The sequence below is a fragment of the Ambystoma mexicanum genome, chromosome 12, assembly GCF_040938575.1.
Source record: "Ambystoma mexicanum isolate Mex_15411 chromosome 12, UKY_AmexF1_1, whole genome shotgun sequence".
In the NCBI taxonomy this organism is placed as follows: domain Eukaryota; kingdom Metazoa; phylum Chordata; class Amphibia; order Caudata; family Ambystomatidae; genus Ambystoma; species Ambystoma mexicanum.
The window spans coordinates 1000893681-1000918583 of NC_090936.1; the positions used below are offsets into that span (position 1 = coordinate 1000893681).

The 24903-nt window shown below is 45.0% G+C and overlaps 1 protein-coding gene across 2 annotated transcripts in view; it reads right to left on the bottom strand.

Moving 5' to 3' along the window:
* Nucleotides 1-24903, bottom strand: part of LOC138514188 (transmembrane protein 116-like) — a 254026-nt gene that overhangs the window by 86009 nt on the left and 143114 nt on the right. For both annotated transcript variants that reach the window (XM_069629521.1, XM_069629522.1), the window contains exons 7-8: nucleotides 7551-7691; nucleotides 3468-3510 (exon numbers count right to left, since the gene is read on the bottom strand). In XM_069629521.1, coding sequence (XP_069485622.1) covers nucleotides 3468-3510; nucleotides 7551-7691 — 184 coding nt within the window. The remainder of the gene's footprint in view (nucleotides 1-3467; nucleotides 3511-7550; nucleotides 7692-24903) is intronic.

The window sequence follows — 24903 nt, forward strand, 5'->3', positions numbered from 1 at the left end:
GACGAATTAGCACCACTTTCACCACAGTGCTGAATTTCGAGTTTGAGATTGAAGTTGAGGATTTACCTCCAGTTGTATACTGGGGATAAATCCTCCACTTTAAGGCTAAAACTCGGCATATTTATGGAACATAATGTCATGACTTCAGTCGGGCGGCGTTTCTTTTTCCTATGGAGAAGCCATTAACTGCTCCACCACGTCTGACGGCCGTCTTGAGCACCGCTCTAGTGTTTTTCCAAGATGGCTGCCGGCGTTTCTTACGGCCGGCTCACTGTGGCGTTCCTCGCGTTGCACCTTCACTGTGTTTCCCCGACTCGAAGGTAACGCTTGATGTATCCCTCCTACGTGTGTTCTCTCCTGTGTTGCTTCCCGTGTTTTCGTCCTCCTTTTGTTTCTCTCGGGCTGTTCGCTTCGGTACAGCTCACTCTGGTCTCTCTCTCTCTCCGTTCCCTCTCCTCTCTGCCTTTCGGCTTGTCTCCCCTCGCCCATGCTTCTACATTAATTTAGCCTGGGGCTAGATGTTCCATTCCTCCTGGAGTTATTTGTGAGCCATTCGGGCTACTTCAGGTGCACTTACCACAGCTGTTCTCCGATCCCTTCTATGGTACTGTTCTACGCTGAAGGGTCGTTCGCCTGGACTTCTCATTGCCACTGACTCTTTCATCGGAACAATTGCTGCAGGGTTTTTTCTGCCCTTTTGGGCTTTTTCCCTGTTCAGGTGCCGGCTCCCGGGAGTCCCCGCTGTTCGTGTTCTTTAGTTACCCGACAGTGTGGCATCCCAGGGAGCTCGCCCCTACTTACGGCAAAAGAAGGAAGCAAGGAAGACTGATAAAGCGCAGACCCAAAGACGTCCTGGAAGAAGGACGGAACTACAGGAAAGGTCCACAGTCGATTCAGGTGAGGAGGAAGGAGGGGATAGTTCAACCAACCCTGATATTCATGACACATAATTACTGCTTGTGGTAAATCTGACAAAAATCCCCATGGAGTCCTAGGGACTCCAAATAATAGGGATTTATACCACCATACTACCACTCATAATTTTGTGGTAATGCAGCGGGATCAAAAGGAGGTAAGAATAAATGAGTTTGGTGTTTAGTCCACAAATTTACCACCTAATTACTGCCACACTCGCAATGAGGCCCAATGTGTTGTGTCTCTCTGCTGCACTCCACTTAAGGTGTTTTGCACTGCAATGTAAAACAAGCATTGGCAATGCTTACTGTGGGATGCCATTTTTTTTGCTGGGTAGAAAGGTTGAAGCAAACATGAGGAATATTGTTAGGTGTGTGTATGTGTGGCGGTGAGTCATTTGTGCAGTGGCAGCCAGGACATGTTTTCTTATTGTGGAATGGCATTTTTTTTACTGGGCAGAAAGGTTAAAGCCAACATGATGAGTGTTCTTATTTTTCTTATATGAGTGTGTGTGTGTGTTGGTGATGGGAAGTTATTTGTGCAGTGGCAGCCAGAACATGTTTTCCTATAGTGGCATGCTTTTTCTTACTGGGCGTCAAGGGTAAAGCCACCATAAGTGTTATTATGTGGTCAGACTGGCCTACATGGTGCAGCCAGTCTCTATATATTTTGTTCTACTGTGGTGTGCCATTTTTTAATGGACATCACAAGTAAAGCAAATGTAACTGTTATTACATGGCTAGACTGGCCTACATTGGTTAAGCCAGTCTGAAAATATTGTCTTGCGGTGTCATGGCATTATTTATGGACATCAAGGGAAAAGAAAACATCATCCATACTGGCCTAAATTGGTGCAGCCAGTCTCAACATGTTTTCCACTGTGCTGTGCCATTGTTTACTGGCAAAGTCAATAGGGGTATGTTCTTATATGGTAATAACGGCACATATTAATGAGCCTGCATGAACATGTATGGGCACAGCCAGCATGAAAATGTTTTTTTACACTGGCATATATTGTGGTCAAAGGCAAATTTACACTGCCATAACACTACTTGTAGTCCCATGGTTATGTCAGCGGACCGAGTGGCAGTAATGTTAAACAGGTTTGGCGGTAATTCCACAGTTTTACTGCTTAATTACTGTCATTCTCGTAGTGAGGCCAATTGTGTTTGGCATAGTCAAGGCACTGAGATACTTGTGCATTTGATCATTTGGAGACACTGAGTCATCTTTATGGACCACCATATGTGAATTGAGGAATTCTCAGGAGAATTCTACTACTGGGCTACAGGAGATGGTTAATCAACCTGCCCTGAGAGGAATTCTGGGAGAAGGCCTCTTGCATCCAAATCCCTCAATTAATCCACTAGAAGATCCATCAGCAACCCAGTGCCCATAATGGATTTCATTAATGCTAGAATGTCCAACCAGAAAATATGGGCCTTGTCACGCAACCACCAGATATGACCCATACTCTCCATTTCAAGGCTACTTCCACATCATATAATGTAAGATTGGGAGCGTTTCCATTTAAACGCTTTGGAGTTCGTACAATCTCTTACTGTACTGAAAGAGTCACTTACCGTCATGAGATATAACATATGTAAACTATACCTATTTGTGAACATTCCATTTATTGAAACAGGTAACTGTTACTCTGTTTCGTGTCTGCATGATTACAACAGGTGAACCAGGTGACGTTAAGGAACCCTGTTCTACCTATGTAGCCATCCTACTGACAGCACACTGCAAATGGACTGGGAAAACTCCTGATACCAAGGAAGTGGCTTCCTTCAACCTAGGGGTGGACTGACCAAAAGGGATCCTAACTATTTTTATATTTAAGAATTTTATAATTTATATACAAAGAAGAACAATGCACTTTTGATTGCAAAAGAACGTACAATAGATGAGATATCCAATAAGATGGGAAACAGTGAGCTTCTTACAATGGGGTGAGTTTGAGTGGGATTCCGACCAGGTTGTGGTATGGCGTAAATGGAACAGTCACTGGGGACAATACATAGGTGGACTTACATAGATTATGCACAATTGACATTAGGCATTTTTAAGTGCAGGTAGGCGGTACAGGCAGGTATGTTAGGGATGTGACTATGATGGATGAACTGGTAGAGTGGAGGTAGAGTAAGTGAAAGAGTCAGGTTAGAGGTGAGGGAAAAATGTTGGCACGAAGGCAGATGAGATGTAGAATACCTCAGAGACCAGGTCATAGGCTTTTAATTTGGCTTTGAACAAATCGGTGTGGACTGTTTCTCGGATGTAATGGGGAAGAGAATTGCATGCAAGGGGAGCAGGCAGCGAGAAAGTGCGAAAGCGAGATGAAGCACAGGGAGGGTGAGATGCCATAAGGTTAGTCAAGGAGGCAGGGCGCAGTCACAAGGGTAGTCGAGGAGGTAGATTTTCCATCTTGCCATTCCCTTTCAATCCTAATTAAGGTTTTTTGGAGGTAGGGTAAAGAAAAAGGAGTAGAGTATGAGAATTTCTAAAAAAAAAATACAACAACCTCGACAAAGTCGGTGAAGATATCCTACCTGGTTGCAGATGTCTTTTGAATTATGTATGAGGATGATACAGCTGAAAACAATAAGCAAAGATCAATTTTACTTACTAAAACTGAAGGCATCACAATGGGCAGTAAGCACAATTAGAATATACATTTTGTGTATGAAAAGATACCCACATAACACAGAACCGTGATATAGTACTTAGTACAAACGACATTGTTTCATTGCTCCCATAACATGCATGGCTGTTATGCAACTTGATGGTAATTGTTATATCGACCTCTATCGTTTGGGGGTTGCAATGAGTACCAGTTACCATCCCTGGCTTTCCCTTCGGCACGTCTGAGGCTGCCCTTATTACCCTGAGATCAACACACCAGATCCAGGAAGAAAATAAAAAACAGGGATCATTGTGATCCATGTTTCATTTCTGGATTTCCCATCACTTGTCCCTTGCTCCTCTCGTAAGAGCCAGAAGGAGGCTGCTGGGGGCTAAGAGCGAGAATACCCACATCATGTAAAGCCCAGCAGATGGAGGGAAAGACTGAAGCTCTGGCCTGCCCAGTGCCCCCTGCGCAGCATCACTTGCTCCCGCCACAGTCCATGAATGTTGCATTTCCCAATGGTGAAATGTGTCATGGGGGAGAGGAAAGCACTTTGGGTTGTAAAGTGTTATCTTACACATGAGTATAATGTTACATATGGTGTCTGGCATAAGATGGCACTCGTGGCCATTCGAGACTTAATCTTTCATAGGAAACCAGCACCTTGACATGTGAGTAAGGTTAGCATGAGATGTTGAGGGGAAGTAGCAGGCATTTTCTTGGGGGGAGGTTTGTGGGGTGTGTGCGTGTCAGACTCTATCGACTCTTGACCCTGTAGTGTATCCGAAGAGTCTTCAAAATAATACTCTTCCTGAGCGTTAAAATCAGAACAGTCTGGGGAGGGTATTAAGCAGAAGATGGAGCCCAGTTGAGTGATGATATCGTCAGACCATACAGGTAATCTCCAGAGAAAAATCCAGAAGAGGAGAACACCTGCAGAGGAACATGCACAATCACTGTATGATGGAAGGTTACAATGTATCAAAAACCTGGGATCAAACAGACGACTAACCTGTATGATACATAGATGCTGAGGACCAGAGATATACCAAGACACTAGAAGACTGGTTTGGGGCACTCAACCTGCAACAGTGATTAACAAATTAACCAACAGGGAGCAAGAAGGAAGAAGACAAACAGCCCAGTTAAAGTAAAGTATAAGCAGGCTTACCAAAATGGAAATGACTGGAGGTTCTTGACAAGTAATCCAGATGAGGATGGCACTATCCCGACGGCACGAGGACGCCTAAACCTGAGGTGGCGAGTCTCTGGTCCCAAGTGCGCCACCAGACCCGACGACACGAGGACGCCTTCCAAATGGGTTGGAGGAACTTGTCTGAAACAATATGGAGTCCCACAGAAAATGAGCAAGATCTGTACCGGTGGGTGAGCACAAGGTGCCTCTGCAGCAGCAATCACCGGAGTCAGATGAGAAGAGATGAGTAGAGAGGCACTGAAACCAGTCACGGTCCTGGAGCATATGGATAATGTTCTGAGGACAATAATCAGTACAGGGGCCTGGGCAAAGCAATCCAAAAATCCAAACAAAAGTTCTGGCAACTTGCGGGCAAGAACGTAGCCAAAAGGGAAAGGCAGGCAATCCGGATGAACGTAGCAAAGGAAGTCGGAAACTGGCTGGCAGAAACAAAGGCAGACAAGGACTAGACAAGGAGGGAGTACCAGAATACAAATCCGTGGTCAATACGAAGCAAAAGGATTGAAGGATTACAAAAGCAACAATACCTAATCAGAAGCGCCACACTCGAGTAACGGACTGCTTAAAGGCATGGTCTAGTAAAAAAATCTATTTAAAAAATAGATAGGCAACATAAAAAAAAATACTAGCATTCTCTTTTTGAAAACTTCCTATGTAAAATTTTGAGCTATTCAAGCTCAAAATTCGCAAAAGCAAGCACATGGGCGCATCCATTTTGTGAAATGGATGCCCTCCTGTGCTGGCTTTTGCGGCACTAATGAAGGAAAAGCCAGCCAGCTGTAGTAAACAAAAGCTACCGCTGGGTGGCTTTCCCTTCATTAGTGCTGTACGCGGAGGACGGGGACCGGAGACCAGAGCAGGAAAGCTGCAGCTGAATCTCGGTAAGTGCTATTTATTTTTTTTAAAAAATAAGCACTAGCTGCGTTTTTTTTCTAAGTTTTCGATGAAAAGCAAGTACGAAAATGTGTCCTTTCTGGCCAAGGTCATTCCAGAGTTTGGTAAAATCGCTTTAGCTTGCTTTGCTGCCATTCTAGTATTGTGTATTTCAGAAAGTAAATGACTCTTAATTGGGACTTTCTGTCTGTGTTTGGGGGTTCTACACTACATCCCCCTTGCTTTGATTTGTGTTTATAAAGTGTGACTACTCGCCCACAGGGGCACCGAGCCGCTGGGTGAGGGTCAAGTGAGGTGAGCTATTTAGAGTAGTATCACAATACCTAAAGAGGTAGGTGTTTACTTATTGTTGAAACCTAAAATGACCATCTAGATTGTGCAGGTTTTGGGATTGAGTATTCCACAATCTACCTGCTTCGGATGAGAACATACAGAATTCCCACTACGCAGTGTCTTTAACCCTTTAACTGCCAGGCTATTATGCAAGACTAGGCAAAAAGGACGAGCATACTCGTCCATGGCACATTAGATGGTGGTTGGAGATAATGCATTCATGGCAAGTCAACTGTTGATTAAACATGCAAGATCCTGAACAGTATATGCTCTTTAGCAAAGCATGACTCAGTGACCTTTTGTATCTAAGGCAGCAATGATAGTTGGACATCAGTCTGGATGCCTAGCTCATGGACGGAGGATACCGCTTTAGGATGGGGCACAAGCACTGTTATATCGAGATAGAATTTGGCTGTTTGCAGATCATCAGATCAGGTCTCGAGAGGGTAGCTCAGGGGCAACGTGCTCGCCTTGGAAGCAAGACGACGCGGAGCAACGCGGGTCCAATCCCCGGTCCGCACTTAGGAACCTCCTGGGTATTAAGCGTATTATAAATAACCAATCATATCATATCATAATCTCAGCCTCAATACGTGGGAATTTGAACTGGTTCCCATTCATCCCGTCAATAACCAATGTCATGCAAAAAGCAAATCTTCGAGCTGTGTCATGCATATTCTTGTCAAATTGCTAATCTGAGCGGTTTCTGCGTGTCATCCTGGTCCGTATAAATGTTGATACTACACGCTTGGAAACGTTTGGCTAAGGGCTGCAATTAAATATTGGAGAGCAGCAATGAAAGAGAGAAAACCTTGGGGACTTCCGATTGGGTAGCCTTCATGTGTTCTCCAAGCCACTGATTGGAAAAGTGAAAGCAGATACAAACGTGGTCAGTAATTCGAGGTGACCCCGAAGGATGGCGTGATTTACTGTGTCGCATGCCACTGATAGGTCCAGCAGAACCAGGTCACCGGCCTTGTCATCAAGTACTATCCTCCTGATTTCACAAAACACAGAGGTAACTACTGATTCTGTTACCAGACCAGGGCAGAAGTATGAATTACTTTTAAATGCTGCCTTTTTTGGAATACCTGTAGAAGCACTTTGCATTAGCTGAAGCTTCAACACCCAGACATCAGTTGACATTTAAACATACATCACAAAAGGGAAAATCCCAGACAGACCAATAAATAACTCAATAATAAAGGAAGTAACACTTATTTCATTTACCTATGGAAGCAGACACATTTAAAGACGAGCAGAATTCTGTGAAACCACTAAGAATGATCCATTCTGCTCTCTGTGCAATATGTTAGTAATATGATGCCTGTTTATGGCTCATAATAGCTAAACTCATCATGCAGTCCACGGTAGAACTGTCTCCCTCACAATGTATAATTCTGCAAGCTGTCTCTAAACCAGACATAACAGGTTAACATTATCACTGTGCCCAAAAAGATTGATCCCATTATTGATGATGAACTCCACGGTGGATAGAATGGTAGATGCATTCGTTGTATTCCCATTTGGGAGAACCCACATGAACATCATTGGTGTTCCTACCTGGAGCAGAATAGGCTGTATACGTTTCCTGATTGGTTGCCTCTTAGTGGCTGGAAGTCTTCCACGAACACCGGGATAATATCCGTCATTGAGGAAATGTTTGCTATCACCTGGGCCAGGAACAGGAGGAATGGAATGAGCCTGTTAGGACGAAGAAGAAAAGAGGCTTATCCTATGATGAGAGTTCAAGAAGGGTACAGGCACCAGTCTTTGGAGTTGCATGCCATCATTTCTGCTGTGTCCTACTGGGGTTTTAAGGTGTTCATTGCAGCACACTACACCAAGTGCTTCGGACACTGTACCATTTAGGTGTAACAACAATCAGACTTATCACAGATAACCATAACGGTCTGATCTGGGATTAAATAAGTAAAGGTATGTGATAATCCAGGACATCTTTAGCTAGACAACTATTTTGTGAATGATGATCTCTTTGCACCAATGTTATCCTTTTATAATTTCATTTTGTTCTAAATATCTTTTTATTAGAATTGTAAGGTGCATAACATAACAAGATCAAAGCCCTTAACATGTGAGGCATCCACAATGTATACCCAAAATCAAAAACAAATACCCACTGCCCATCCAGACGCCTCCCCGACAGTCCTGTTTAACATGGGTGGAAACAAGAAAATAAACCGTATAAGTCCAGGTCGTCGGAGCTGTCCCAGCCTTGTTCCATACAAGGGAGAATACAATCCCCAGAAAGAACATTCAGTAGAGCTTCCCTATAGTTCCGGCATGTTGCAACATAGTATATCAACCAAACACTCACCGTAATACCAATATTGCCATATGTATATCCCATTGTCCTATTTTCATGAACTAGGAGATTCAAACATTACTTGTTACACTACCCACTATCATGGTAAAAGCTTTCATAGAAGCCATCCTCCAACCCCTTCTGGCCCCAACAATTGCCTCCTCCCACGGCCTTCACTCTGCTTCACAGCCAGTCCCATTTCCATCATCGTAGCCACACATCCACCCATTCAAATAGAGTAAGCAAGGGAGTCCAGAACTATCAATGTACCACCCAACACCCCTGTTGTTTGATCTCCTAGTCCTTCACCCCTTCTCTGGAACCGATATGGGTTTTTCCAGGATCGATCTTAAAAGTTCTTCGGCCCTCTAAGCATCCCAAAACAGATATTCCTTGCCCTTTCATGTAACTCTCAGTTCAGCAGGTCTGAGTAGGCCTGCTCTCACACCACGGGCAAGAAAATATTTCTTAAGCATTTTGGGCTTCTTTCCCTTCCTCTCAGCTGCCGGTGCCAGGTCAGAAAAAAGGTGACCCCTGCAATGTTGATTTTGCAAAACTTCCTTTGTGGCTGCGGCTTGTAAGATCCGTTCCTTGACCCGAACATCCAACAACTTAACAATCAACGTTGAGCCCCCGTCGATTCTGCGGTTTTGTTGGAAGCCTTCATCTTGATGCTATAACACTTGTCTACAAAAATGGGGTCTTCATCCACCTCTGGGCCTAGCAATTCCAGGAGCCAATTGCTGACAACTGCAACAGGGTCGTCACCCTCTGTACCCGGAGGAAGGCCAATCACCCTAATTTGCTTGGCTCGCACCACGCGTCCCAAATACTCTGGTCTTGCTACCATCACCTTGTTACCTTTCTTTTCCCAACTGCTTGACAATGGGGAGCAGTTTGCCGTATTGCTAATCCACGCCGGTAGATTTCTGCTGAAGCGCGAAGGTTCTCAGGTCCAACTGCACCACTTGTTCATGCAACTTGTCGAATTTGTTGTCCAAATGCGATATTGATTGTTCAATACGCCCCGAAGCCGCCATCACAGGATTCCGAGGCGGTGAGGTGGCGTGAGACTCATCCAAACTGGGTTGTCTGCTCTGATATGCAAACAAATCCAACACTGCTGCCTTGACTTTTTTCTTATTTCTTCCAGTCGCCATTCTCCCTTTCCTGCCACCTGGAGCAATAACAGTATGATTATAATATTATGGGAAGCACAATTAGTCAAGTAGTGGTCAGGACATTGGGGTGATTCTAAGATAGGCTTGTGCCTTCTTTTGTCAATGACTTGTGAGGTGAATAACTGTGCATACAGTGTGCTGCATTGGGGATACCATTACTGCAGGTATCCCAATGACAGACAACTGCAGAGAGCTTTTACCTGCTGCCACGACCTTCCGGGGTTAAAGCGTTTCAGCCTCACACAAGGATGTCCGCTTCCAGCTCAGCTTCATCTCTTATGATTTCCTGCAAAGTGTTGCCCACATCCAACATGGCTGCCATATTCTTCCCATCCCAGATGGACCATAAGGCCGGTCAGTGGTGCCTCCCAGCTGCATGGCGCACAGGTCCCCTGGAGTGCAAGCTTGTGGGGGGAAACCATGGTCCCCTATTACCTGCCTCTCCACTCCTCTCTCCAGCACTTTGGTCAGCGTCGCAGGGCTACTCGTCCTCCCCAGCTCATCGCAAGGCACCGATCAGGTGCTCAGACACCAGGCACACCTTCAACACAGGGAAGCCTCTTTTGTGGACCTCTGCTGCTCGATGCACGTCTTAGGAACGGGGCCCTCAAGCGTAACACGCTTCTTCCAGGGACGCAAGTACAGAGCTCACAGAAAATGCTCCTGACCCGCAGACCATCTTGGCCACATACCCCTTTTTTAATTTGCAGTTTCTATTTAGCATGAGACATACCTCCAAGGCATTAGAACTGCATTTTAAGAGTAGTCCTCCTCTTTACCACTTGGTGCAAGATTATCTGACCTTTACACAGCTGCTAAAAATGGAGCAAATGCATTTAGCACCATTTTTCTGCTAGTGTAATATGGGATGGAGCAAATAAGTTTTGCACCAATCCATATTACCAAAGGATTTTTGCACTTTGTCAAAAATCGAGCAATATGATTTTTGCATTATGGTTGCCATGTGACATAAAAAGAGAAATTGTGTTTTCCTCAAACTAAGTGCCCTCCTTCCAAGTGGTAAAGTGGAGCAACCTTCTTTTTTTGTTCAGCTGTGTTGCCTTGAGTCAAAAACGCTCTGTATTAGGTGCCTCCGTAAATTTGTCTCGACCCCCAATTTCTCTACTCTCTAATCTCTTTAGTGCCCATTATAATGGCAGAAAAATGGGTACACCTATTTAATTCCATTGCAAGCATTATTAGGCAATATGTTTTGAGGCGAAATGTGTTTGCTCTATTCCATATTACACACGCAGCAGAGCTAGTGCTGACAGTATTTTCTCAATTATTGGCACTGGTGCAAACGTTACAAGATCTGGCTCAGAAGGTTTTAGCTTTGCGGCCAAGCATATATTTGAATCCAGATGCACCATTAGAAAAGGTAAGGAAGACAATCATAAAAATAATACAGACTTACAATCGGAACCAACTTAGACCATGCATCTGGCAAGGGGTAGTCCTGTTCCAAAATGGCCACCACAATGAAAGCATGTACACCGCCATGTACATCGCCTTTTGTCGTCCCCTTTTAGACTCTGCCGCGCAAATAAGTAAACGCTGCCTGCCATGTACGGCTTTTACAATGGATCCCTAAGGAGTCCGCCTGCTTTTTGCTGGTGAAAAAAGCTGGCAAACTCCATGGGGATCCCCAGCATTTGGCCCGCATGAAAACGCATGCTGGCGCAAAAATGCTGGAGGATTTGTATGGTGGAGAGGAAGGGAGCGGCATAGACGCAAGTTGCATTTTGCCCCTCCTCCCTGACATAGAAATCAATGAAATTGAACAGTGATGTGGATGCAAGGCATAAAAGCCTTGCATAAGGATTTCCCGCCTTCCGTTTATGCTATGGCTCATTGAACATGAGCTCCATTGTATTTTAGTGATGAAAGTCGATCATATTGTGGACAGAGTTGACATTACAATCCTGGTGAAATTGATTTAGTTTATTTATTTTTTACATTTGTAAAGTGCCCAAGCCCAAGAACATCACGGCGCTGTTGCAACCGGTTACACTGTGAGCAGTGAAACAGTAAGAGAAAGTACTGAATATAAAGAAACAGGGGAGTTTCCAGGTTTTAAGTGCCCTACGAAGGGCCAGGAGGAGGTTTCTGCTCTTGTGAAATAAGGCCTGCTCTCAGAGCTTAATTATTATTACTACAATTATGATAATGCCCCAATTCCATGCACACACTGAAAAAAGACACTTTGAAAAGCAAGCAGATGACCTATAACTTAAATTATAAGCACACCAACCCTGAGCACTATGTAATGCAAGCATTTTATCAACTTGAAGCTGGAAGCAACGTTGGCTTTCCTGCATGGAGCTCAGGGATTTCATCATCTTGTCCAACTTGAGTATTAGATCCATTCAAAGACAGGGTTATTATTCTCAAAGGTATTATTCTCTGAAAATGCCAAGACGCTGGGTAAAGTAAAACTATTTTATATGTTTAGGCTTGTATATATTGTCACAAGGTGACATGAATCAAAGGGTATGCCAACGCAGACTTTACGAGAAACCAGTACTTTATTTGGGTGATACAGTATACCAGATGGGGCGAGACAAGATAAGTGACTTAAATTCCACAGCCCTCTCAGCCCCTGATGGCACCCTTTTCTGGGTTAAAGCTTTTCAGCGCTTGCCTGAGGAGGTTGGGAGTTTCCTTGGGCACTTCAGGTGGTTCTTCCCAGTCCTGGGTTTGTAGTTCCCACCACTATGTCTCTCAAGTGCCCATTAAGAGTTTCAAAGAGGTTCCCAAATCTGGATGTCTCGAGGTCCCGATCTTCATTGACTTCTCTGGGATTGTGGCTTATGAGGTTCATTGTGGAGTGAGCTCCTGTGACAGTCAGCAAAGCTTTGGGGGAGAACCTTCCTATCCTCTGGGCTGAGTTCTCCAGGCCTTGTAGTCTCTCATACCTGATGTTTAGGTCCTAGGTCCTGGACCAATGCTCACCCCTCTCAGCACTCAGAAATGGGAGGAGGACCAAGCAGCCAGAATGGCGCATACAACACCAGCCTAGGGTGAACCACGAACGTTGGGACCTTCCTGGGCTATCTGCTTGTAAGGTTCTTCTAGCCACCTAATGTTTCCAACATCCGTCTGCAATTGTACCACCTCCTTTTCAGTTTACTCCACCCACTTATCCAATGTTTTACAACCTCCTCGTTTCTTTTCCTCCATCTACCTGTGGTTGTACCAAGACCTCCTTTCTTTCTACAATCACATCCCATTGCACACACCCACCTTGGCTTTCCTCCAACCACCTGCTGATGTTTTACCAACTACTCCTTCCTGTCTCCAACCACCTCCTATTGTGACACCTCCTCCATTATTTTCCTCCAACCATCTCCTGATGTTACCGCCTCTTCCTTACTTTCCTGGTCACCTCCTGATGATACCTCCTCCTCCCTACTTATCCAACCACCTCATAATCTTACCACATTCTCAGTATTTCTCTAACCACCTCCCGATGTTACAACCTCCTCCGTACTTTTCCAAACACCTCCTGATGTTATTGGCTCCTCCATTATTCTCCAACCACCTCCTTCTCAGTTCTCCCCAATGTCCTTTTGCATGCACCGACTCTGTTACTCTACTTCCAGCTCCTCTCACCTGCTCCTTCTCCGGATTACCACACCAACAGACTGAGACTTTAGGTTTTTATAAGCCTCTTCCCCGCCCCCTCAATCCCTCGGCTAGGCTGCTTGTGAGGGTCTGCAACCGTTTACTAAAGTCACCTGAACTCATTCTGGGATTTAGGTGCCAGATCGAGCTGTCATATGGTGTGCCCGCAATCTTGGAACCCACTTCACATTACTTGTCATTGGAGTAATCTACTTGGGAAGGACGCAGTCCCTTCACTTCCTCAGCTTTTGAACTTGATGTAAAAAAATACTTTGAGAATCTTCCAAAAACCTCAGAAATTGAAAGGAGGGTTTGTCCTCAGTAAAATTGTACGTTTATGTCTCGTGTGAAGGACAACTCTGCAGGGAGACAATGGGCATGTGTGTTTATATCGTTTGTGGGTTCAAAGGCTGAAGAAAAATTGCAAAGTGTCATTAGTGTATACAGGAGCTCAGACTTCAGGAAATTCTCTCCAGGCCTTTGAAATGTGTGCTTCTCTGCCACAGGATGGTTGTTAACCAAAACAGTGTGACATTGGCAACATTGTATCATGCTTGCAATGCTTTCTGATGAGCCTGTGATCAGACTGTGGTTATGGTTAGTGAAAGATTTAGGGTTTCTCAGCTGGAGAGGGGGTCTGTATGGATTTTTCCTGTGACTATACCCTTCAATGTGATGAGGCCAAAGGGAAGGTGACCACCTCTCCATACCACCCCCTGACCATCATCATCTAGCTTAGGGAGACACTTCACCCCCTGAGTCATTCAATTGGTGGTCCCCAGAGCAAGGCAGAGGACTTTGCTACACATCTACTCCCCCTTCCCTCTGACCCAGTCCAATAGGACGTGGAGGTTGGAGCACGGGCTCAGGTTACTGGAGCTAACTTCCTTTGTCAGTAAGTCTAGAAGCCAATCCAGGACCCATGGAGTTACCCCAACTAACCAACCAAGTCTTTCTTCACTTCATAATGGGCTGTTCATCTACCTGAGCCATCATGAACCACGGGTTGAATTGGGAGTAGATTGGCGTCTAAGACCACCTCTTTCAGGTAACCCTGGTTACCCAGTTCTCTCATGTCCACACTGTTATTGGCCAATATTGAACTATAGTCGGGGCTTTAAACTTGAATGCAGTTAATTGATACAAGGAGAAGGGGAATGATCTGCTTTGCAAGGACGAGGTTGGACTGGTTAGCTGTTTGGCAACTTCCTGAGTTCAGCATAGCCTGACACTGTTGTTCGTCTAACACCATGGAGCTATAATAGGACCTCCCTGGTCTTCTCTCTGCCAACATGTCAGGCTCTTCGAAAGCCTGGACTACATAGTACCTGGGCTCCAAACTCCACATCTGATCAGCATCTTCTATATCTTCCTGGATACAATAGATCATGTCCATGTGATTGGATGTTGGGAGGGTAATACATGAATGAGCCAAGTGCCCAGGCTGTCTACAGGCATAGCACTGGATAATACTGGGTCACTCTGCTACAGGTGCTGATGGCTTCTTACTTCACTGCAAATGGATGGTTTTGCTGGCTGGCCTGACTGGGTCCCAACCCAAGGTTTGACGCCAATGAGACCCAGAGGCCCAAAGTACCTTCCAGATTTCTCTTAGGGGGGCACAGGCCTGGTTTCCTTATTATGGGTTATTGCCTGGTCGGTCTCCACTAATGGGCTCGCTGGACACCTGTGGCAGCCTGTACGGTTAGCTTTTCCATTAAGTTGATGAAGCTCCTGGACAGGTTGCTGCACATGGTCCCGCAAAGAGATAATAAACTTTTCTGTAACGACCTCCTCAGGTTTTCCTCCCAGTCAATTCTCAACCAAGAACCGAATACTGTAGGCCTTCTGGTATGGAGATTTTTGGGTGATGGTCACACTTTTACTATAGTACTGGGACTAAGCTAAGAGAAGACAGGCAGCTCTTTACTAATTTTCTCAATTTATTGGAGTCAGTCTCAAATATCAACAAACTTAAAAGATGTAATTCAAAACTATAAGTGATTCCCAGGTCCCAGTTTTCTTCTGATAGTTTCTGTCATATTCCAAAGTGCACCTGCTGCTGCCATATAAGTCTACACGTCTTGGGAATGCAGTGATGAAAGAGCCTGCATCAAATGAGCGTATAATTGTAGTAGTTTATGGAACCAAATCAACAGTAAGAAACCAGGCAAAAGTAACATGCTCAGAAAAATAAACATGAATGAACAGTGTTCCGCAATTGGTGTTCCTAAAACCAGAGGCATCATTGGATCAGGAGGAGGACAATGTGTTGGTATTTCCAGAGAAAAATGGATAACATTATATTGCAATCCTCCTTTTGACATGCAGGTATAACCTGCCAGGCATGAAGGGGAAGTCGATGTGATCCATTATCCCATTTGTCTGCATTTGAAAAATTACTCAACTTGATATTTTTGAAAGATGTTCCCCATTCCCGAGTGCAGATATCCAGAACAGGAGGTTGTGGTCAAGAGAAGCTGCCACCAAGCCTAGGTGCTCTGACGTGGCACATCATAAGATGCCACATAATTTAGGCCACTGGAAAAGGTTACAAAAACCCTCCACCAACAAGACCACCAATAAATGGGAACGGGTGGGTGATTGAGAACACAGTGTAAACATTCCTGTAAAATGCCCAGCGTTTGTGAGCCATGTACAGAGAGGCTGTGTAACCATGGTTACCCGGAAGGCATAGTCGTTGTAGTTCTAATTTTATATGTTAGCGTCAAGGGCTGGGAGTTAATGGTGGTAAGCAAGCAAGACAATTCCATGCCCTGAGAGTACAAGGGGTAGCTTAAGGATATGATCAAGTAATGGGCTGCCTGCGTATTCCAAAAAACGGGCAAATGCGCAGCATCAAACTCTATTCAAGAGCATTGAACTGGAGACTGTGCTTCTGCTACAGAGGCTGCCAGTGGCATAACACAAATGCGGGTGTGTGGGCGGTGCGTGGGCGGGGCTGCAACTTGCAATGAGAGGAGCTTGATTTTCCCAACACTGCAAGATAGATATGTTCTTGGGCAATATGGGGACTCTTGTGTAATGCAGTGCCCTTGCACCGCAGGGGCTGCAGGGTTGTCCATTAGGCCCCTGGAGGTCACCCATACCTAAAGAAGGTTGCCCGCCTACACCAGTGACAAAGTGAAAAGATGACATGTCTTTATGAGCGAGTGATACATTATTATTTCGGAAAAATAAAATTCATAAAAGATACAACCATAATATGCATAAAAAAACCATAAAAATAGTCATTTGATAATAAACAGATCTATGAAATAATAATAAGAACAATCTACACCGCAGCAGCATGACATTAATATGTAGCAGTTCATAAAATGTTATACACGTTCAATATCCCATATCCATCATTATTCAATATCTTTTACGTAGAAATGCGGACAAAATATTTGCTGTAATGCCATCTCATAAGACAAATTTATTTATTTTGTGCATAAACACGTTAAAATATCCCAAATTCATTTTTCACAGATATATGTAATTCATTGTTAATACTGACCACTAATCTAACATGATAACCAGATATTAGTTTCCATCAACTTTTTCTTTTCTCGAAGTCTCCAAGCATTTCTGATAAATAGTGACAGAGACCAGACACCAGACTATGGTAGGGGATACTTCATCCAGCAGAAAGTACAGGGAGCGATGGTACTGCCTAACGCCTCTACCCTTGAGTAACAGAACCAAGTACCTCCTCCTAAAATGGTCATACTCGGGACAAAAGAGGAGGAAGTGTGCCATATACTCGAGGGCGGCCTAACACATTGGACATTTAGCCTCTAGGCTTTGGCCCGACCCCCTGCGTAAGACCTCAACCAGCAATAGGCACTCAAAGCAGGTTCTTGTGATGGGCGTCCTTTGAAATGTATAGTTGGACCATATAAGATAGTCTTTAATGGTGTTATTTGAGATAATCATCAGGGGTTTCCTCATCTCTTGAGTTTCTCTGGCCTCAGGAACACATTCCTTTATTTTCTATTTAACAATGTGGAATACTCTCATATCTTTTTAAGTTGGATTATCAAACAGGTTGATGACATCAATATTAGCCAACATCTTCCTTACATTAGTCAGCCACCCAACTTTATTCATATCCTTTTTTCCCTGGAGGTCTTTTAACAAAGTCTTGGTTAGCATAGCCATTGGGTTAGACCATACACAAAGCCACAAAAGGGTGGGTTCCAGGGCCAATGAACCCCAAGGAAACTCAAACCTAGCTCCCTATGCACCTCAATATGTTTGGTGCAGAAATTGGGAGACCTAAGAGATTTTTTAGAAAACCATTTTCCTCTCTTTGCATCATGTTGTTATCCGCAAAGCCGTATATGGCTGCACCATAACTCGCTGCCCCAAAGGTGCGGACATTGTAGAACTTTTTAATGATGTTTAAAGGTTGCTGCTTATGTTGTTTCATGAAACTAGCAATCCCCCCCAATCGATTTTCATGAGTGAGACCTGTTTAATAGAGTGGGCGTCCCCAGTAAATGTCCTGTTGAAGCAAATGGCAAGATAATCAAACTGGATAACTCTAGAGACCTCAATCGCATCACACCATACCGTATGGAATGTATGGTTTTGTTTTTCCCCACAGCACATCATTACCGCTGACTTGTTCAAGTCCACTTGAAAATCCAGGTCTCTCATACAAGAAGCACATTTATTGACCAAGACCTGCAAGGCTCTCGGTGTTCGCGCAATGAGAACTGTGTCATTTGCGTATGTCCGGCCTGGAATTGACATCCCTCCAACCCTTGGGACATTTGCTTTACACTTGTCCAGCTTTTCTATGGAAGCTGTTGATATAGAGGGGAAACAACAGGGGCGCCAGAACGCACCCCTGCCTGACACCCGTGCCAATCACAAACCAAGGGGTACAATGGCCCCTGCTGCCTGATTTGTAAAATCTTTAGAATATTCAAAATAGTAGGCGTACAGTTATAGGACCAGATTGACTTCATCAAAGGCTGTGCTCAGGTCCATAAAAGCGAGGTAAAATGCAATCTTTTTTCATGAACACAGAGTGAGCAATTATCAGATTGCGATTTAAACCCTTTTCCATGGTACCCAGCCAAACCCTAGTTGAATTTGGCAACAGGATAGCCTGTTGAGTTACCCAATCCACCAATATGTTGTGGAGACATTTCCCAAACAATTTGAAGCTAGTGTTTAGTAGGGAGTTCGGCCAATATGATTGAAGACTTTTTTAAAATCCCTTTTTAAAAATAGGGACGAAGATGGCTCTTGTCCATTTTTTTGGTGTTATTTTGGATTCCAATATGGCATTAAACAGGATTGTCGGGATCGGTCCCCAGACATCAATGCTATCTTGATAATACTCAACAGGTACCCCATCCAAACCTTGTGCTCTGTTACATTTTGCAGCCCAGTCAACTGCTCTTTGTAGGTCGGACCACCATTTACTGCTCTCCAAAAACTTTTAGAATCATTTCCTTTACCCGCTGTCTCTAATTTATCCTAAGCCTGTCAATCCAAGGTTATTTTCCATGAACTAATCTGACATTTATAATGTGCCCTGGCCCGAACAATCACCCCCTTGGTGGTCTCTTTCTTTTTTAGTAGGTGTATCAATTGGTTCTTTGTCACCCTGCAGTCCTTGTTGAACCAAGCAACCTTGGTACCTTTCCTTTGCTCATTTGGCCGCATGGTCATCTCTGCACTGGCTCCCAGTGGCTGCAAGGATTAAGTTCAAAACCCTCTGCATTTGTACACAAGGCCTTCTGGGGTCTGGGGCCGCAGTACCTTCAACTCTCTCTCCCTAAATATCTTCCTTCTCGAGCTCTTCACTCATCTGCCTCCAACTCCCTCAGGGTCAGTCGCTTCTCCAAGCAACGAGTTGGTGGCAGATCACTCTCTTCGTCAGGGGCCTCTCTCTGGAACAGCCTTCCTGCCTCCCTGAAACTCGAGGAGAACCATCTCCAGTTCCGGAAACACCTCAAAACTTTTCTCTTTGCTTCTGCTTTCTCCCCACCCCTCCCCTGATGAATTCCTGACTGAAACTGCACTGGCTACCTGGCCACCCTTTCTGATCTCTGGCCCAGACCCCGTCAATTGCCCACCTGCTCTTCCTCCCTGGCAACCTCTGCACTTGGGGACCGTTTTCTGTATCCCTTCAGTCCCCCTACCAGCACTTATGTCTGCACTTCCTTGCGCTTGCCACTAGCTGGCTGTTTTATTTGCCTTATTTATCTTATTTATTCCGCTTTCCCATGTACTGCACTTTCCCCTCTCCCTTCCCCCGCGCACTTCTCCCCCCCCCTTCCCATGCACTTGCGCGATCTGAATGACACCTGGCCTAGTAGGATCGTTGTCTGTCCTCCCTCTGTTCCCATACCTTGCCACGTCGCGCCTTGAAACACTTGTGTATAGGCACGTTATAAACGCCATATCATATGATATCATATCATGGAGCTGTCTTAAATGTCCCCCATTAGTCGTATAAACATCTGCACAGTCACTGGCGGATTGTTATCAGGATTTAGTCATTTTAAAAAACATACCATGCTTTCCCTCATGATCCTTTTCCCATGTATTAGTTTGGTACATTCTTCCCATCTAAGTCTTTTTGTAGTTTTTCCCTGACAGGAAATATCTGTCAGGTGTTCAAATGTATTCCCCATTGCTTCCAAACCTCCCCACTTCAAAGCCAAGACCAGGGCATAATGATCACTGTGCAGATCTAAAGTAACTCTGAAATACATTCTTAGCCATAATTTTCATATTGGTAGTGACAAGGAAGTAATCAATGGAATATCGTCAGGAATCTATCATTTGTAGTTCTCAGACCAGTTTGAATCAACCAATACCAAAACCTAAGCCATGCTCCACACATTCTTCAGTGCACCATCTGGGGAGGAGGGACACCCAGTAACAAATCTTCCTCTAAAACAAAAATACCTTCCATTGGGCCATTGGCCAACCTTAGATTAAGATCCTCACCATATATAATCATTAACTCCTTGTCAGCTTTTGTGTTAGAAAGAGTATCAATCACACATTTCCAGTTTGTGATGCGATCCATAGGATTACTATCTGAAGGACTATTATATATATTTATAATGTGAATTGGGGGCCCATTCAAGGGAATTATTTTGAAAACATTTATTTCATTTTGCATTTTTAAAGCGCTCACACAGCCCGGGGGCATCAAGGCGCTGGTACAGGAATATGTTTTAGTTGCGTATTTATAACACGCTTAATACCCAGAGGTTTCTAAGCGCGGACCCGGGGATCGAACCTCTGTTGCTTCATGTTGTCTTGTTTCCAAGGTGAGCACGTTGCCGCTGAGCTATCCTCCCGGGATCGGGGCATTTAAATGGACACCTGACTCAGTAGTTTTACAGGCAAAAGAGCACTTAATGAAAGTTGCCAGACCACCATAATATCTCCCACGTTTGCCCTTCTTGACCTTTACTTGATAGATGGTATAACCATCAAAAACCATCTATCCCCCTTCCCATGTCTCTTGTAGGAGGATACTCGTGGACTCATTCAATGCTTGTTCTATGCTATTATCAATTGGATTAGCCTTTGCTCCTGCAATGTTCCAGGATATAATAGTTACATCTGCTGTAGGATTAGAGGCACTTGATTCATTGGTTTGGCTATTAGAAATATGGGAACGGGACATCTGAGATAACCCTGGATCATCACCTGAAAGGTCTGGATTGGAGACACATTGATGTTCCAATATTTGCAAGTTTGGGCCCTTCGTTAGTCAATCAATCTCTTTTATTGAGAACAAACGGTCAAATATGTTAGACAATACCAAATTACTTTTGGCTCATTCGTAATCTTTTCCCGTTTATTTACTCCTGAGTTTACGAACACTTTATTGTTTCTGGTCGGATGACCGGAATCTCCATGGTATAAAGCACCTTGTTGCTGCTCTGGGAAGGCATTTCTCCCCTCGGACACAAGATTAGAATTAGGATAGAAAAAAGTTAAAGGAACCATCCTAGATGAAGGGTTTCTTGATGGACATACCAAATGTGATCCAAGTACAAATGCTGCGACATGGGGAGAAGCAACGGACGCACCAAAATACAATCTCCTGTATCAGTTTTGTTTGTTACCCCCACCCAATCCACCCTCCTGGCCATGGTGATAGAACTGGGATTAATTTGAGGCCCATGCACACGTATGTTGATACAATGCACAGCTTTATTGATCAAGAAAGCCGTAGCCTCAAAGGATTCATTAGAAAATGGGTCAACCCCCACTATTATTCCTACAGAAGGAGCTGCTACCAGTGGCAGTCTTAAAACTTATTTTTCTGCAAAGAAACTGGAAGTGAATCAGCTTGCTCCTTTGCGTCATTTACCATGCATTTATGAGGCCTTTTACAAAGGATCTCACTTGGATTCGATTGTGGTGGTACATCAGCCACAGACTCCTTACTCACTCTGGTATACTGAGCAGGGACCACTATATATTGTGGGGTTTCAAACGTACTGCCTTTATTACCTAATGGAATATCTTTGGCCTGGTCAGTAGAATCATTAAACACTTCTTTTAAACTACTCACCACGCTCTTAGTTTGTCTGACCATATCATGCAAAACATTTAACAAAGCAAAATGCATAGTTTTTAATAAAATAAAAAAATCCCATATAAGTTGCAAAGAATCCTTTAAAATCTTTTCCCCACTTTCCTTAAAATGATCCACTAGCGCATTCACTGCTATTGGTCTAACACCCCAGACAAGGCCAGAGCTTAGCCCAGACAATTCAACTAAACTTTAATTAATTGGCTTTTCATTTTTACAAAATTGCCCCCCCTCCGCAGAGCTCGCCATCACATTTCTTATCCCATCAGTTTCCTGCAAAGTCTGCCGTACATTTTATGGCCCCATAAGTGGGACAGAGTTATCCGATTGGCTATACCCATATTCTACCCCAACGGGTCTTGCATCTTCAACAGAAGCTTCAGATTCAATTTCTGCTTCTATTTCAGCTTCCTCCACTGCTTTCAAGCTTTCTTTCTATCACTGTTCTTGTTGTTAGCCTTATTTCCCCCAGATACACCTGAAGTACCCTCAGCTGCCCTTAGTCGGACCACTTCTTGGTTGTTGGACAGACATAGGGCCTCATCACGAGTTGGGCGGTAACGCCGGTGGTATTACCGCCAGCGGTATTAGCCCTACCGCCAAACCCCCCGGCGCTATTAGCGCCAGATCACGGGTTTGGCGGTAATGGAATTCCCCATTCCCCACTGGGCCCATTCGGGAATGCCCCATTCCCCATGGGGTCAATGGGGAATTTTTGCGCTCTTACCGCCGGCGGGAAATCCGCCGGATTTAAGGGTTACCGCCAAACTTGTGATGAGGCCCCTAGTCTTGTTGCCATTAATTCTTTCTCTATGTTCATGATTTTCTTTTCCATTTTGCCAGATATATCTCGTAAATAAGTATCAAGTAATGACTGTGATTGTAAATTTAGCTTTTGCAGGGTTAGTTTGCCTTTCGGCTTTTTGTCTTTAGCCCCCTCCAGTCTAGAATTTTCTTTCCTTTTACCCATCTTGGGCTAATATTTTCCGAAACGTATTACCACACTTTACAATTTTGTCGTGGGAAGAGGAAAGTTAGCTGATGGTTATCCAAATATACACTGCATATGATATGATATGATATGATATGGCATTTATAAAGCGTCTATACAAAAATGTTTCAAGGCGCAATGAGGCAAGCGAGGGGGAACAGAGGGAAGACAGACAATGATCCTACTAGGCCAGGTGTCATTCAGATTGAGCAAGTGCATGGGAAGGGGATGATGGAGGGGACAGTGCAGTACATGGGATAATAAGATAAATAAGGAAGTAAAAGTACAGCCAGCAGGTGGCAAGTGCAGTAGGACTGTAGGGATACATAAAACAGTCCCCAAGTGCGGGGGTTGGCAGGAAGGTAGCGCCGGAGTGCGACTGGCGGGGGAGGGGGCTTGTGCCTGAGATCAGAGGGTGGCCAGATAGCCAGTGCAGTTTCAATATCAGCCAGGAAGTCAGCAGGGGAGAGGAGGAGAAAAAGCAGAAGCAAAGAGAAAGGTTTTGAGGTGCTTCCGAAACCAGAGATGATTCTCCTCAAGTTTCAGGGAGGCAGGGAGGCTGTTCCAGAAGGAGGCCCCAGCCGAAGAAAGAGATCTACCTCCAACTCGTTGCTTGGAGAAGCGTCTGACCCTGAGGGAGACAGAGGCGGATGAGCGAAGAGCTTGAGAAGGAAGATATTTAGGATGAGAGAGTTAAAGGTAATGAGGCCCCAGGCCCCAGAAGGACTTATGGACAATGCAGAGGGTTTTTAACTTAATCCTCGCAGCCACTGGGTGCCAATGCAGAGATTTCAGTCCTGGAGAGATACAATCCCTGGGCATGAGGCCAAAGACAAGTCTTGCAGTCGAGGGCGGAGAGTAGAAGCAGGCAGATTTAGAAGGAGGCTGTTGCAATAGTCCAGCCTAGAGAGAACCGGAGCTCAGGGAAGGAGAGGAAAGGAAGAAAGGAAGAATACCTCTGATGGGGTGCAGCTGGGATTGAGACTTCTTAGAGACATCAGAGATATGTGTAGAGAAGGAGAGTATGGAGTCGAAGATGACCCCAAGGTTTTTGGCCTCACAGGTGGGAGCAGGAAGAGGGCTAAGGGAGGCCAGCCAGGGAGTGACAGAGAAGGAGGGAGCGGGGTCTGCCGATGAGGAGAATCTCAGTCTTACTGGCATTAAGTCAGAGATCATTGGCGGCACACCACTCCTGGATGGCGGACAGACAGTCAGAGATGAGAGAGGGAGAAGAGGTGGCTGAGGGTAGCCTGCAAATGAGCAGAGTGTCATCCACGTAGCACTGGAAGTTGGGGCAGAGCGCGACAATGCAGTGGGCAAGAAGTGCCAGGTATTGGTTGAACAACCAGGGAGAGAGGTTAGACCTCTGGGGAACACCACAGGTAGAGATAGAGATAGAGGAGAGGAAGGACCCAAGTTGATCCTGGGAGGGTCAAACAGAGAGGAAAGAAGTCAGCCATGCCAGGGCCTGACCGGTGGTCCCCAGGTTATCACGGAGACGTTTGAGCAGGATGGCATGGTTGACCGTGTCAAAGGCAGAAGAAAGATCAAGTAAGATGTGGACACAGGGGGTGTTGGAATCAAGGTTGAAGAGCAGGTCCTCACAAATGTTCAGGAGAGCAATTTCCATGTTTCTAGCAGCTCTGAAGCCGGACTGATGATCATGGAGACAACCAACAGATTCAGTGTGAAGATTGAGCTGGGAGATGGCCAGGATTTGACGAGACTTTCATAGATCGGACTTGTCTAGAAACCTCGTCTGGGGAGAACAAGGGAAAGGCAGAGAAGTAGGGGGAGAGGGAAGAGAGGTGGCTGAAGAAGGGCCAGAGGAAGAGCAGGGAGTATAGGGAGGAAGGGGAGAGGAGGAGAGAGAGGACAGGATGTCCTGAGTTTTAGAGATGAAATGAGAAGCCAGTGCCGTGCAGAGGGCCTGGGAAGGGACAGGAGAGGTAGAGACTGCAAAAGGATTGGCCAGTTCCTTGCAGATTTTGAAGAGTTCAGCCAAGTTGTTAGCTGCCGCAGAGATGCAGCCTTGGATGTGAGATCTCTTCTTGGTGTGGACAGAGAGCCGGTATTGCCTTGAGAGCAGGCGGCAGGCCAGTTTGTCAGAGGATAATCATGAACCATGCTATTTCCTCTCAGCCACCCTGCACTTGGGTTTAAGGGTGACGAGGTCTGAGTCGTACCAGGAGTTGCACTTGGCT